Source organism: Haliotis cracherodii, unplaced genomic scaffold, assembly GCF_022045235.1.
Source record: "Haliotis cracherodii isolate W230 unplaced genomic scaffold, xgHalCrac1.p SCAF_4, whole genome shotgun sequence".
In the NCBI taxonomy this organism is placed as follows: Eukaryota; Metazoa; Mollusca; class Gastropoda; order Lepetellida; family Haliotidae; genus Haliotis; species Haliotis cracherodii.
Window position 1 is genome coordinate 70,603,013 of NW_027266297.1, and position 14,924 is coordinate 70,617,936.

The 14,924-nt window shown below is 44.2% G+C and overlaps 2 protein-coding genes across 2 annotated transcripts in view; one reads left to right on the forward strand and one right to left on the reverse strand.

Moving 5' to 3' along the window:
• The window catches only part of LOC139479787 (uncharacterized), a 100,572-nt gene that overhangs the window by 52,639 nt on the left and 33,009 nt on the right, over window positions 1–14,924 (reverse strand). Inside the window, exons 26-31 of the mRNA XM_071262658.1 lie at window positions 13,601–13,634; window positions 12,418–12,556; window positions 7,554–7,662; window positions 3,731–3,889; window positions 3,000–3,153; window positions 234–303 (exon numbers count right to left, since the gene is read on the reverse strand). Of these exons, the coding sequence (XP_071118759.1) occupies window positions 234–303; window positions 3,000–3,153; window positions 3,731–3,889; window positions 7,554–7,662; window positions 12,418–12,556; window positions 13,601–13,634 (665 nt within the window). The remainder of the gene's footprint in view (window positions 1–233; window positions 304–2,999; window positions 3,154–3,730; window positions 3,890–7,553; window positions 7,663–12,417; window positions 12,557–13,600; window positions 13,635–14,924) is intronic.
• LOC139479786 (FMRFamide receptor-like) lies at window positions 9,927–11,150 on the forward strand. The gene has a single exon (XM_071262657.1). It carries the CDS (start codon window positions 9,927–9,929, stop codon window positions 11,148–11,150), a length of 1,224 nt encoding a protein of 407 aa, XP_071118758.1.

The following is a 14,924-nucleotide window of genomic DNA, read 5'->3' on the forward strand; positions in this document are numbered from 1 at the left end:
CGCCCAGCCCTTACTGTAATGCAACAACCCTAGATGAAGCAGGTCCGATATTCCTCAGGTTCTGAAGTTTCCATCTTACGGTGGCTACCTTTCAATTCAAATAGAGTTGTTTGTTTGTATTGAACTTATATAAGCCTTAGTCCAGACAACCACTAAGAATTGAAGATAAAAGTATTAATCGGCCCCAGACTAGCATGAGCAGGTTGCTAAGCAACACGTGAGAGGTCACTCACCCCCTCACTGGCGTAGATGTTATCTTCCCCATGGCTACCTCCAGTGCAGCCTGATGTTGGGTTCCGTGTTCTGAAACAAACCACGAGCCAAGGTCAAATCACAAATTACAAATCTTTGTCTCAGGTGTTGACATCAATAGGTGTTTGGAATTAAGTCTCCAGTGATTAGTGAGTCGTAGGTGCATATGTACTCGCGCCCTTAGTAATGACAAGATCTGGAGTGGGTTGCACAAGTAGATCATAATAATACGGACAATAGAACCCAGTCTGCCAAGCAAACGTGTTGGCTACTAAGCTAAGGGTATGCTGAATGCATAGTGGTGTGCATTCTGAAATAACCATGTGTAAATGGAGGGTATACAATGCAGAGTGCCGTTACAACAATCCTCTCAGTGTGTATTACTTTATATACTGAACCAAATTAAAAACTTCACAATCCTAATATTTTACCATTTTGACCAGTTATCATTGTGGGCCCTTATTGTGTATTTAAACTGTAATGGCCACGTATTGTCTTCAGATAACATCCGTTTTTGTGCAGGGGAAACGATCAAAATCATGTGCACCGCACTATAGTGTCAAAAGTGTTTTTTCACGTGCAACTGGTCACGTGGCCGTAATACCGCACGTGTTTTCAGCCATACTTGTTAGCAGTCATTAACAAAAAAAGAAAAACACACGAAAACAAAAGTCTTTAGGGCCATTTGTCATGCCACGCCTTTCAAATGTGCAACGTGAACGTGCCATCGGCATGTTGCAGACGGGAACGTCCGTAGCTGAAGTCGCAAGGACGATGGGTTGTAGTCGACGGACCGTTTATGATTTACAGACGCGTCTACAGCAAACGGGTACCACCGCTGATCGCCCTCGGCCAGGTTGACCACGTGTGACGTCACATGCAGAGGATCGTCAGATTGTCTTACGTCACCCCTGTAACCGACTTTTGACGGCTACATCAACCAGAAATGAACTGTTTAGGGGTAGACTGTTCGAAACCGTCTGAGAACTGCTCACCTTCAAGCACGACGGCCATACTGCGGGCCGATTCTGACTCAATTACACAGACGTCAACGTCAATTATGGGCACAGCGACACTTACGATGGAATCAGAGGAATTGGAATCAAGTCGTCTTCAGTGATGAATCCCGATTTAATCTTCGATTTGCTGATGGTAGGCGCCGTCATGAACGTAACGCCCAGTGTTGTGTACAGGAAGTTGACAGATTTCGAGGCGGGAGTGTCATGGTGTGGGGTGCTTTCTGTGTAATTCTCAACGCTGCTGCTTACCGCGACCAGGTACTGGCACCAGAACGTCTGCCTTTTATGGCAGCACATGGACCCGGTTTGATCCTCCAACACAACAATGCCAAACCCCACACAGCAATTTTGACAAGGAATTTCCTTCAGAATGCGGGAGTCAACGTTATGGACTGGCCGTCAAGGTCTCCCGACCTCAATCCCATCGAACACGTCTGGGATGCTCATGGCAGAAGTCTGCGCACTCTCCAGAACCAACCACAGAATTTGCCAGATCTTGGCACCCTTTTACAGCAACAATGGCGTCGTCTTCCAAATCATGTGTTCACAAGCATCACAAGGACAATTCGGAGGCGTTGTGTGGCAGTTGTCAACGCACATGGTGGCCATACACGCTACTGAACTTGTGTGCCATCAGATTCTCGTGCTTGGGACTTATGATTTAAACTGTTGATGTTATTACCGAATACCGTAGGTGCTTGGAAGAAATTATGGTTACCACCGTTAATTAAAATCTTTCTTTGGATAATGATTAAAAATTACCTTCTCTGATACATTTGTCCGTTGTATATCATATATGGGATTACTTTTAAAAATGTGAAGTTTTTAATTTGACTCAGTATATTTGGGGAACAGAACACGTTTGAAATCGACAAAGAGAATGTATTTCAGGCTAGAGGAACAACAGAGAGCTTGACATGTGGCGCTTTTCTATTTCCAAATGTAACATCACATCGTTTACGTCCCAATGAGCTTTGTGAGATAATATTGACCAGCGGTGTGGAATAAAACCCTGCAAAGCTTGTTCAGTTTGCCTTAAGGGATGCACACTTAATGTTGACTTCGAGAGTAGCTGGGCAACACACTTTGATATGTGCGAGTGGAGTAAACTGTCGTTGAAAATGAAACAAAACAAGACATGGTTATTCGATGGAGATAAATTTGATATGATATCTCCCAACATTTGACGTGCACACGAAGTCTCAAGGAACATAAGGTCGCAATTTCACAGTACACAGTCACAAGCAGAGTGAAGTGTGAATTTTACAGTGTATTCTTTCTATTTCCCGGCAGTATATGTAGATGTTTTTAAGCATATACAACGCCAAATTTTGTTTAAGGCTATTACACAGTTCAGCTGGACAACTCACACAAAGCACTAAACACTAGCGGCTTCAGGCGACTGTGCTCATGATATCAATCACTGGATTGTCTGGTCCAGACTCAATTATTTACAGACCGACGTTATATAGCTAGAATATTGCTGAGTGCGGCGGTAAACAACAAACAAACAAACAAACTAGCGGCTTCACTAAATATCTTAGACTGAACAGTTTGCGTTGACTGTCATGGGAGATGCGGTTGGTTAATCTGTTGGTGCGGTTGTCCATCTCCAGTTATCCTTACGAGTTTCTCACTGCTGTTGAAGTAGCCAGGGTCAACAAGAGAAAACCCGGCCTGGTGACACAGTATATATTTTGACAGTTAGTTATTCATGACAAAGCTTACTTAGTGACAATCCATTCGTTGTCGAGATCCATTACTATGTTATCAATGCGGTCATTGTTGGCATAGTGATGTCTCTTGGGTAGGTCCGCCTTCCTGTATGTGCGCATGTGCGGGGAGAGACACTGCAGTCGCTCCAGTATGGAAGATTCAGACACTACAACACCAAACCATATATATTCCATATCTGTAACACTCTGGCCGCACGACAACAGGGAACAAACTGTCTACTTTATGTGCGTACACACCTGGCGCACTATAACGGGGAACAAACTATCTCCTTTATGTATGTACACACTAGGGGCTCTATAACGGGGAACAAACTATCTCCTTTATGTGTGTACACACTAGGGGCACTATAACGGGTAACAAACTATATCCTTTATGTATGTACACACTAGGGGCACTATAACGGGGAACAAACTATCTCCTTTATGTGTGTACACACTAGGGGCTCTATAACGGGGAACACACTATATACGTCATGTGTGTACAAATTAGGGCACTACAAAAGGCAACAAACTATCTCCTTTATGTGTGTACACACTAGGGGCACTATAACGGGGAACACACTATCTCCTTTATATCTGTACACACTAGGGGCACTATAACGGGGAACACACTATATACGTTATGTGTGTACAACATAGGGCACTACAAATGGCAACACTACCTACTTAATGTGTGTACACACTACCGTGACTAGTGAGTTCATCACCAGGACACGGACTCACCTAGAGGCGTGTCATACACTGTGTATTGGCTCCCCTTCTTGGAGTACTTGTTGCTGATACGACCAAACATGGCGGTGTAAGCAGTCACGTGGCTCAGTTCATCCTCGAACAGAACATCATTCAGCGCCACTGCCCGGTCACATGACCTGGGAGTCATTCCTTGGCCATGGAATAAACTTTCATGAATGCATTTTCAATGTCTCAATGCCGTTAATGCTGACAGCTACCCACTGTCCCTACCTCTGCTGACAGCTACCCACTGTCCCTACTAATGTTGACAGCTACCCACTGTCCCTACTAATGCTGACAGCTACCCACTGTCCCTACTAATTATGACAGCTACCCACTGCCTCTACTAATGTTGACAGCTACCCACTGTCCCCCATTAATGACGACAGCTACCCACTGTCCCTATTAATGATGACAGCTACCCACTGTCCCTACTAATGCTGACAGCTACCCACTGTCTCTACTAATGCTGACAGCTACCCACTGTCCCTATTAATGATGACAGCTACACCCTGTTCCTATTAATGATGACAGCTACCCACTGTCCCTATTAATGTTGACAGCTACCCACTGTCCCTACTAATGTTGACAGCTACCCACTGTCCCCCATTAATGATGACAGCTACCCACTGTCCCTACTAATGCTGACAGCTACCCACTGTCCCTACTAATGCTGACAGCTACCCACTGTCCCTACTAATGCTGACAGCTACCCACTGTCCCTACTAATGAAGACAGCTACCCACTGTCCCTACTAATGCTGACAGCTACCCACTGTCCCTACTAATGCTGACAGCTACCCACTGTCCCTACTAATGATGACAGCTACCCACTGTCCCTACTAATGCTGACAGCTACCCACTGTCTCTACTAATGCTGACAGCTACCCACTGTCCCTATTAATGCTGACAGCTACCCACTGTCCCCCATTAATGATGACAGCTACCCACTGTCCCTACTAATGTTGACAGCTACCCACTGTCCCTACTAATGATGACAGCTACCCACTGTCCCTACTAATGTTGACAGCTACCCACTGTCCCTACTAATGATGACAGCTACCCACTGTCCCTACTAATGATGACAGCTACCCACTGTCCCTACTAATGATGACAGCTACCCACTGTCCCTACTAATGTTGACAGCTACCCACTGTCCCTACTAATGCTGACAGCTACCCACTGTCCCTACTAATGCTGACAGCTACCCACTGTCCCTACTAATGATGACAGCTACCCACTGTCCCTACTAATGCTGACAGCTACCCACTGTCCCTACTAATGCTGACAGCTACCCACTGTCCCTATTAATGCTGACAGCTACCCACTGTCCCCCATTAATGATGACAGCTACCCACTGTCCCTACTAATGTTGACAGCTACCCACTGTCCCTACTAATGATGACAGCTACCCACTGTCCCTACTAATGTTGACAGCTACCCACTGTCCCTACTAATGATGACAGCTACCCACTGTCCCTACTAATGATGACAGCTACCCACTGTCCCTACTAATGATGACAGCTACCCACTGTCCCTACTAATGTTGACAGCTACCCACTGTCCCTACTAATGATGACAGCTACCCACTGTCCCTACTAATGCTGACAGCTACCCACTGTCCCTACTAATGCTGACAGCTACCCACTGTCCCTACTAATGATGACAGCTACCCACTGTCCCTACTAATGTTGACAGCTACCCACTGTCCCTATTAATGATGACAGCTACCCACTGTCCCTACTATTGATGACAGCTACCCACTGTCCCTATTAATGATGACAGCTACCCACTGTCCCTACTAATGATGACAGCTACCCACTGTCCCTACTAATGATGACAGCTACCCACTGTCCCTACTAATGCTGACAGCTACCCACTGTGCCTACTAATGATGACAGCTACCCACTGTCCCTACTAATGTTGACGTCTACCCACTGTCCCTATTAATGATGACAGCTACCCACTGTCCCTACTAATGATGACAGCTACACAAAGCAAAAATATAAGGAACAATCAATTCGTGTGAAGACATAACACATTGTTCTTTAAATAGATATCCGAGGCCCCACAAGGAATATCAACTTGTCGCTTTCTGGTTTCTGTATGCGTGTATTGCCCAAGCCTGACTTGCAATGTCAGATGATAGCATGGTCTTTGTTGACTTTGAATGTTGACAGAACACAAGCATCTGAACCTTGCAAACAACGCCGCCGTCAGTTCGGCCACAGTCGGTCCTAGCATGGCTTTATCTGCGTACTTAAAACTGCTTTATTTTGTCATTGTAGTTCTGTAGTTATATAGAGAATACTACACTCATTCTCGTTAGATACCATTTTTACGAAACGAGTGGACTTTCTATGGTATCTGACCGAGCGAAAGCGAGGTCAGATACCATAGAAAGTTCACGAGTTTCGTAAAAATGGTATCTAACGAGAATGAGTGTGGTATTTTATTTATTACCCACGTTAAATATATATTTAAGTGTAAATACATAACAACTTTCGTTCGTTGACACACCAAACTGAAACCGGTTGCAAAATGTGGTTGCGCATGAATATTGATATATGACCAAATATGGGCATTGTTGACATGTTTATGCATACGCATTAATTAACAACATGCGCCTGCTGTTCTGTTTGCAAACAAACCAGCACCGACGCTCAAGATCCTTTTGGAAGAAAGTCTTCAACTTATGGTAATTCAAGCGCCATGTTGTTAGTACGCAGGACACCGATAAGAAAATTTGAAATGTCACACTAGCGCCGCGCTTTGAATATCGGACCAACAGTCGGTCTCACTGCCGGGGTCCTGTCTGTGCAATCAAAATGGTTCGGTTTCCTTGATCTATCAGCTGAATTTATATCATGTCCGTACCATTTTGGAAGAGGGAAATCAGACTGCTCGCCAAAGACATTCATGTTAACTGTACCACCCTTTACTGAAGACGTGAAAATCAACAAACTCAAGTCTGCTTGCATGTCAGTGACAGCTTCGAACGATCGAAGGGCAAGGTCGCCACCGGAATAAGAAAAGACAACCGCGATCCACTCACAGCGTTTTACGCTAGAGATAGGGAATGTTACTGTTCACATTTGGGATGTTTGGGGCCACAAAATCAGAAGTCAGGCACACTTCCACGGAGTTTTCGAATGATTTTTATCGGAACTGTGAACTTTAAGTGATCTGGTCGTGCTGTCGTGTTCGTTCATTCATGAACAACAACACCTACCGAAACAGCGCCACAAAATACGCTTCAAAGGGGACACCGATGGCACAACCGGATCATCCCAAGTAAGTCTAGATATCTGTCCAGATAGTTTAAACAGGCTTCATTTCACCACGCTTATCCTTTTACGTTAAATCAAATTGAAAGTTGCGAAAATGGTCGGGTGCGTCACGCTCAAGGGACGCGCTCGATCGGCAGTCGTACATTGTAAATCGATTTATAGATCTAGCTCGATTATACGTCTGTAGGAGCTCTATGCATAACTTATATTGAATGCAAACCTAATTTGATGCGTGTTACTATCTTGTTTGGTTTAATAAAGTGTTTGTAAATATCTCTCGTTCTCATGAATTTCTTCAGTTCTGCCTTGTAATCGCAAAATGAATGACGTCTCGCGATTTTTTATGAATGAAAAAAGTAGTCCCGGTGTGACAGAGGTCACGGTTATCCAATCAAAACGAATAAAACAAGGTCAACCTTGTACGACACACGTGTGACGTACGGATTTAGTATCTTACCACCTGTATCTTCACCACGTGGGTAATAAAACTAGATACGTTATAAATCTGACGGATGAGAGACGTACCATGATCAGCCAACAGGATTATGTTGACACAGTTGTGTAAGTTCCTCTTGTAAAGTTTCTGCATCAGCAACCCGATCATGTCATCTACATCTCTCAACACAGGATCCAGCTGCAGATATACAACACATAGTCTTCTACATATTTCAACACAGGATCCAGCTGCAGATATATCATACATAGACATCTACATCTCTCAAAACAGGATCCAGCTGCAGATATACAATACAGAGTGACCTATATATCTCAACACAGATTCCAGATGTAGATATACTATACACACTGTCATCTACATCTCTCAACACAGGGTCCAGATTATATATGCCATACATGACGTCATCTATATAACACAACACAGGGTCCAGATGTAGATATACCATACATGACGTCATCTACATCTCTCAACACAGGGTCCAGCTGCAGATGTACCATACATGACGTCATCTATATCTCTCAACACAGGGGCCAGCTGCAGATATACCGTACATGACGTCATCTACATCTCTCAACACAGTGTCCAGCTACAGATATATGATACATGACGTCATCTACATCTCTCAACACAGGGTCCAGATGTAGATATATCATACATGACGTCATCTATATATCACAACACAGGGTCTATCTTCAGATATACCATACATAACGTCATCTACATCTCTCAACACAGGGTCCATCTGCAGATGTACCATACATGACGTCATCTATATCTCTCAACACAGGGGCCAGCTGCAGATATACCGTACATGACGTCACCTACATCACTCAACACAGGGTCCAGCTACATATAAATGATACATGACGTCATCTACATCTCTCAACACAGGGTCCAGCTGCAGATATACCATACACACTCTAATTTACATCTCTCAACACAGGGTCCAGCTGCAGATATACCATACACACTCTAATCTACATCTCTCAACACAGGGTCCAGCTGCAGATATACTATACATGACGTCATCAACATCTCTCAACACAGGGTCCATCTGCAGATGTACCATACATGACGTCATCTATATATCACAACACTGGGTCCATCTTCAGATATACCATACATGACGTCATCTACATCTCTCAACACAGGGTCCATCTTCAGATATACCATACATGACGTCATCAACATCTTTCAAGACAGGGTCCATCTGCAGATGTACCATACATGACGTCATCTATATATCACAACACTGGGTCCATCTTCAGATATACCATACATGACGTCATCTACATCTCTCAACACAGGGTCCATCTTCAGATATACCATACATGACGTCATCTACATCTCTCAACACAGGGTCCAGATGTAGATATACCATACATGACGTCACCTACATCACTCAACGTTTCTATTGGAGGAACAGTTTACTGCTGTACATATATCACTGAAATAAAGTTGGCCCTGAGTTGACTGTAGGTTTAATATCGGCTGATACAAAATTATTGTCAGGTTCAATATGTACACACACTCAACAGTATATTCCAATTCAGCCATCTGTTCCAGTCAGCCTATCAGCTCTACAGGAGGGCAGGCATTGATTTTGCGCCTATTTTTGTCAATCTGTGGCTTCAAATCCATCCTTTCTTCTGTCATATCTTAGAAACTCTTCAGCCCCGTAACCATGTGTAGCCATTGAAACCACGGCTGACCCAAAGCTGGTCACACACCTCATGGCCATTACTCATAACAAACCGCATGTACAGTATTTGCTAGCAGGCACAAAATCCTATTTCCCAGACCTAATCGAAACTTGGGACATGAATTGATGATTTATCATAACGTCAATTAAATGTCTTTGGAGCTGATTAATACAAATGTTTGCTTCTCTCTTAACCCAGTGGGGTCATAATGTATGATAAGGGTCCTGCGACAGAAGTGGGCTTCTATCCTGACTCCATCCTGCCACTGATAGAGATATCGTTTCTCGTGACAGTTTGAAATACTCAATATTGATCAACTTGAGGGGTGACGAATTCACACGGATTGCAGCCTGGTGCTTTAGATTAGTTCTGTCAAGAAATAAGGAATCCGCCATCACGATTATAGTCAAGACGTTGCATTCACGTTGATGTGGTGTTGTGATTCTGCTGAGATATACATTTCACTGCGTTCGGTGCTTGTCTGGTAGTGATGAAATAATAGCCCTGGGTGAACACTGGGATACTTGGCTGTGCAAATATTAACATATTGTTTCAAGTGTGACCATCCAGTTGAAAACAAATGGAGCAGACAAGTTAAGGTACCAAACAGTTATAACATGGACATTTTCCCAGCAACTGCTCGAATGCCAATCAAACAGTCAACGTGGACATTGTTTGCGTCAGATAGATAAAGACTAAACTTTGCCATGCAGAAAACGAACGAACATTAATCAGACAATGCAAAAAGTAGAGGACAACGTTTTGTTGACAAACCAAATGGATGACATGCCCGACGCATGGTACGGAGGATCAAACACAACAGGGCGAGGTTCCAACTCAACTGAGACTTTCTTCCTCAAGAATGAAACAACAATGGACCTTGCAAAGGCCTTCTTCCAGGCGAGACTGTTCCGTATTGGTTATGGATATGTGCTGTTCACAATCTGTTTTGCCGGAGTGTGCGGCAACCTGCTTGTGTTCTGTGTACTCACCCGTAAGGCCCTGCGGACCTCCACCACCGCAGTGTACCTACAGGTCCTGGCCCTGACAGACACTCTGGTGCTTCTCACTTCAATTTTCCGGTACAAAAGCTACAAGGTTCTACTGACCGAAAAGGACAACACAGAAGCTGTGTTCCACTTGGACGCATATATCGAGGTATATGTGGAACCATTTTTCTGGATCTTTCTGGGAGTGTCTAGTTTTGTTACGCTGCTTCTTTCCACAGAGCGCTACCTGGCGGTGAAATACCCGCTCACCGTGAAGCGTACATGCACCGTTCATCTGGTAAGTGTCTGCATCGTAGCTGTAGTCCTCATCGTCACCGTCATAACTATTCCCATCTTCTTCAGTTATGAAATTCGACACATTTTGTTCCATGAAATCCAGACAACTATCGCCTACCCAACAGACTTCGGCATCCACCAGCATTACGTGTGTACCTACACACACTACGTCCTGCCCCTGGTCTGGTACATGTTTCCCTGGCTGCTCCTCGCAATTGTCAACACTCTCCTCGCGCTCCATGTCCGACGATCTTCAAGAATCAGGGTTGGCGTTCCAAACGTCCTCAACCCCAACCGCAACCTCTCCCTACTCATCATCCTCGTCGTTGTGGTGTACATGATCTGCAACTTCCCGAGATGCATCATATCTATTATGAAGTTAGTGGATACCAACAACTCCAACTGCCTTAAGGACACACGTACGTCCAACCCTAGTTACTCCAAAACGTATCTTGTGTCCGTTGTTGTTGCTAACATCCTGAACGTACTGAACAGTTGTGTGAACATCTTCGTCTACTGCGTCGTAGGCACAAAGTTCCGAAAGGAGTTGAGGAAGCTGATCCTGTGCCAGCCGTGCCACAAACACACCACCGTCCTCATCAACAACACAATTCACGTGACCCTCACCCGTGATACAGCAGACTCTCAACCTCACTCCTCATCGCTGCCAGGATGAGGAACAACGCACGGGAAGCTTCAGCGCACGTTAGGAGGTGAGGAGGAGGAGGAGGTTTACGCGGTGGTTCAAATGACATTGTTTTAAGTTAGTGTTAACCAAACTGATTCTATATCAACACATTTGAGTTGTGTTGTTGCTGTACTTGTTCATATAGACATGAATAAAGTTGCCGAAATGGGACAGCAATTTCTATTAATGTCAGATAATCACATAGATATACATAAAATTACACAATATAGAATTGGTCTGCAGCAACCCATGCTTGCCGTAAGAGGCGACTAATGGGATCGGATGGTAGGCTCGCTGACTTGGGTGATGCTTGTCGTCGTATCCCAATTGTGTTGGTCGATGCTTATGATGTCAATCACTGGATTGTCTGGTTCAGACTCGATGTTTTACAGACCGCCGTCATACAGCTGGAATATTCCGGAGTGCGACGTAAAGCAACAAAAAAACAGCAACAAAGAAACACTATATGCCACTTTAAGATCACTACATTGGCGAGGAAATACATAATACTGTAAATAAGCTACTTGAAATGCACCATGTGATAGCAGGGATACTTGTTGTGGTCCATATATACAATATGGCATACGAGAACAACAAATGAGTGAGTGAGTAATTCCTATGTAAACTATGATGAAATATGACAAATCTAGCAACATATTAAGCTAGAATCAGAGATTCGAACCAAGTACGAGCATAGGTGTTTGGCAAAGACAAGGGACGCAACTATGCACAGCAAACTGTTGTCAGATGATACAGCCAGACACCCTTACCTCCCGGAACAATGGTGTGCTGGTGTGAGACTGTTGTCAGATAATACAGACAGACACCCTTACCCTTGTTATTCTTTGAAGTGTTTTACAGATATGCTTTCGCACCCGCAAACACTCATCCACCGTGTCACGTCATGATACAGTTCGTCCGTTTGATCTTGTATTAATATATGATTAAAAGGCAGTTGTTAAATAATATTTGCACCAATTGCACCGTCATGCTTCATTATCTGTATAAAACCTATGTGATACGTCATTACCGGAAAAATACCTGTGTGAAGAAAGCACAAGGCAGGCATAACGTGACTGACTCCGTTTTGTACAACATTCAAATAGTAAATAAGGACTTCAAATGAACCTGACAGGGCCGTCCACACTTGGCCATAGATAAAGATAGTAAAGATACCATTCGGTTGTTGAATAAGGGAAAATGTAAGATCTTTCTTTTTGCTAATCTTTTTTAAAAGGAGAGAGGACTGACTTACATTGTCTGAGTCGGGCCCGTATTGGTGGCCTGCGCTGTCTGGCTGGTTGAAGTACAGGGTGAGAAATTCCGGCCGAGAGTCAGGAGGAAGAGACAACCAATCCACAACGGTGTTCACTCGATCCTCAAACGGGACATTACTAAAAGTATGATATTGATAGCCAAAATCTTATGACGATAGTGTACAACACTATAACGATATATTCAACTTGTCTGAAGAGGGTCTGAAAGGGGGGCTCATATAGTCATCTCATATGGGCATCACCTGCTGACCATCTTCCCGAGGCAAGGTTGTTAATTAACTGACTGTAAAAGTCCAGTTTCCACCCTTGCCGAACAATGCTGGAATGGCTGGACTCGATCGTAGCGCCACCAGTGGCGATTATGAGTTATGTCCCTTCTTTTTCCCTTCTACCGACCAATCAGATTCATAGCATATCACTTGCATTTGCTTCAAACAAAATGGCGGCGCCCAGTCAAGACAATCTGATCGATAATCAAAATCTATATTATTTATTGTAATAAAACGGGTCTTACTTCGGGAAGTGCATCAAATCACGTGAGTATCTTGATTAAAGATATGAAAAGATTTGGAAAATATCTGTTCACGCCGAGTTGGCGGTACACATGCTTTGCAAATCCTGCAATCGACAGAAATCTGCACGACTGTTTACGAACCGGATGTCGATTTCGTTACGCGACTTTGATTGGACTATGCATAGACTCGTTAGTCCAGCCAAACAATAACATCATAATTTCAGCCTTGTTCGGCAAGGGTGGAAACTGGACTTTTACAGTCAGTTAACGCCCTTGCCTCGGGAAGATCCCTACTGACACAAACACCTGACACATTAGTTAACATAGGAGTAGAACTCCATTTTGTGTAAAGTCACCTCATTTAGGTTTTACTCTTTTCACAGACCTGACACGCAGGTCCAAGGATACTCTAAACCGTTAGATCTTCACAAACACTTCATAGTGTTTATTTGCACCAGAACATTATGGCCGTTACGGAAAAGGGTCTATACAGACACTCGAAAAGACATACAGACACAAAGGCACAAACGGGCATGGAGCATAAATTACGATTGTAAAACGTATTGATGAGAGTTTTAAATTTACACAAATGTCATGTGACATAATACTGGTTACCTCAATATATAAAACATCAACAGTGGACTTACTTTGCGTAGGGTTTGTAGTAGTTGGGTCTGTCGCCTGCAACACCAACAGAAGGAGCAATGCAATGTCAGCTTTTATTTTAACCCCTTAATCTTAATCCTTGCTCAACCATCCGATCTAACCTGCTTCACTATTACAATAGCACAGTCGCCATTGCGCTTGCCTTCTGTATTGTTTCTCGGCTCTCTATTGTCTAGCCCCTGCCCCGGCCCCGGCCCCAGCCCCTGCCCCAGCCCCAGCCCCAGCCCCAGCCCCAGCTCCTGCCCCATCAGTACGGACAACGTGCGTCGACGATTGACGAGTAGACACCTCCACTGTCACAGGCCACACCGAGGACCCATTCTGACACCACGTCATCGCCGGCACCGTCTTCAGTGGGCAACACAGAACCAGCATTGGCGCCACCAGCAGCGGAGAAGAGTCCTTTTCTCAGACTAGAGCCGTTACTGTATCTCAACAGCAGATGGCAGACAGTCTGGCGACGCCTTGGAGAACGTTATTCGGATGTTTGTGTTGTTGAGAGAGACTCGTTGGGTGATCCGAGCATCATGATGTGGGGTGGAATTGGTCTTGGACAGAGGGTCGGCCCTGTGGTCATCAAGAATATCGGTTCATGGAGAGGCAGTGGTGTTACAGCAGCTCGGTACATTGATCAAGTCTTGAGACCACACACCATACCTCATTTGGCAGGCCGCCGCAACCACGAGTTATGCATGATAATGTCCTTGCCCACACTGCGAGAGAAACAAAAGACTTCCTCCAGCAGAATGGCATCAGAACCATGAAGTGGCCTGATTTAAATCCCATTGAGCATCTATGGGACGACATTCAAAGACGGCTGAATGACGTTCGACCAAGGTCGACAACTGCAGCTGAACTGCGTCAGGGGCTTAAGTGCCTATGGCCTTCATCAACCGTCTCATCCATTCCATGTATCGACGTTGCACGGCATTCATCAATGCACATGGCGGACACACGAGATACTGACTTATGATGCCATTTTTTTAGAAACTAGTGTTGTGTTTCACTTTAAAAACATTTGACACTTTAATTTCGCCCTTGATGATCAGTTTTGCCAAGTTTTGTTTATTTTCAATGTGTCTCAAAGTATGTCTACAGTGTTTGGACAAATGAGGTTTCACATATATCTATCCATGGTGACGTTTCTTTTGCGGTTCATTATATATGATGTTGTGGCATCAAAGAGAACAGTGCGCATTATGTTTTATATGTATTAATGTTGGTATGCACTGAATTAGTGTTATGTGTTAATGTATTTATCATCACTCTCCCACTATTGTTTGTCAGTTTATTATTGACAAATGT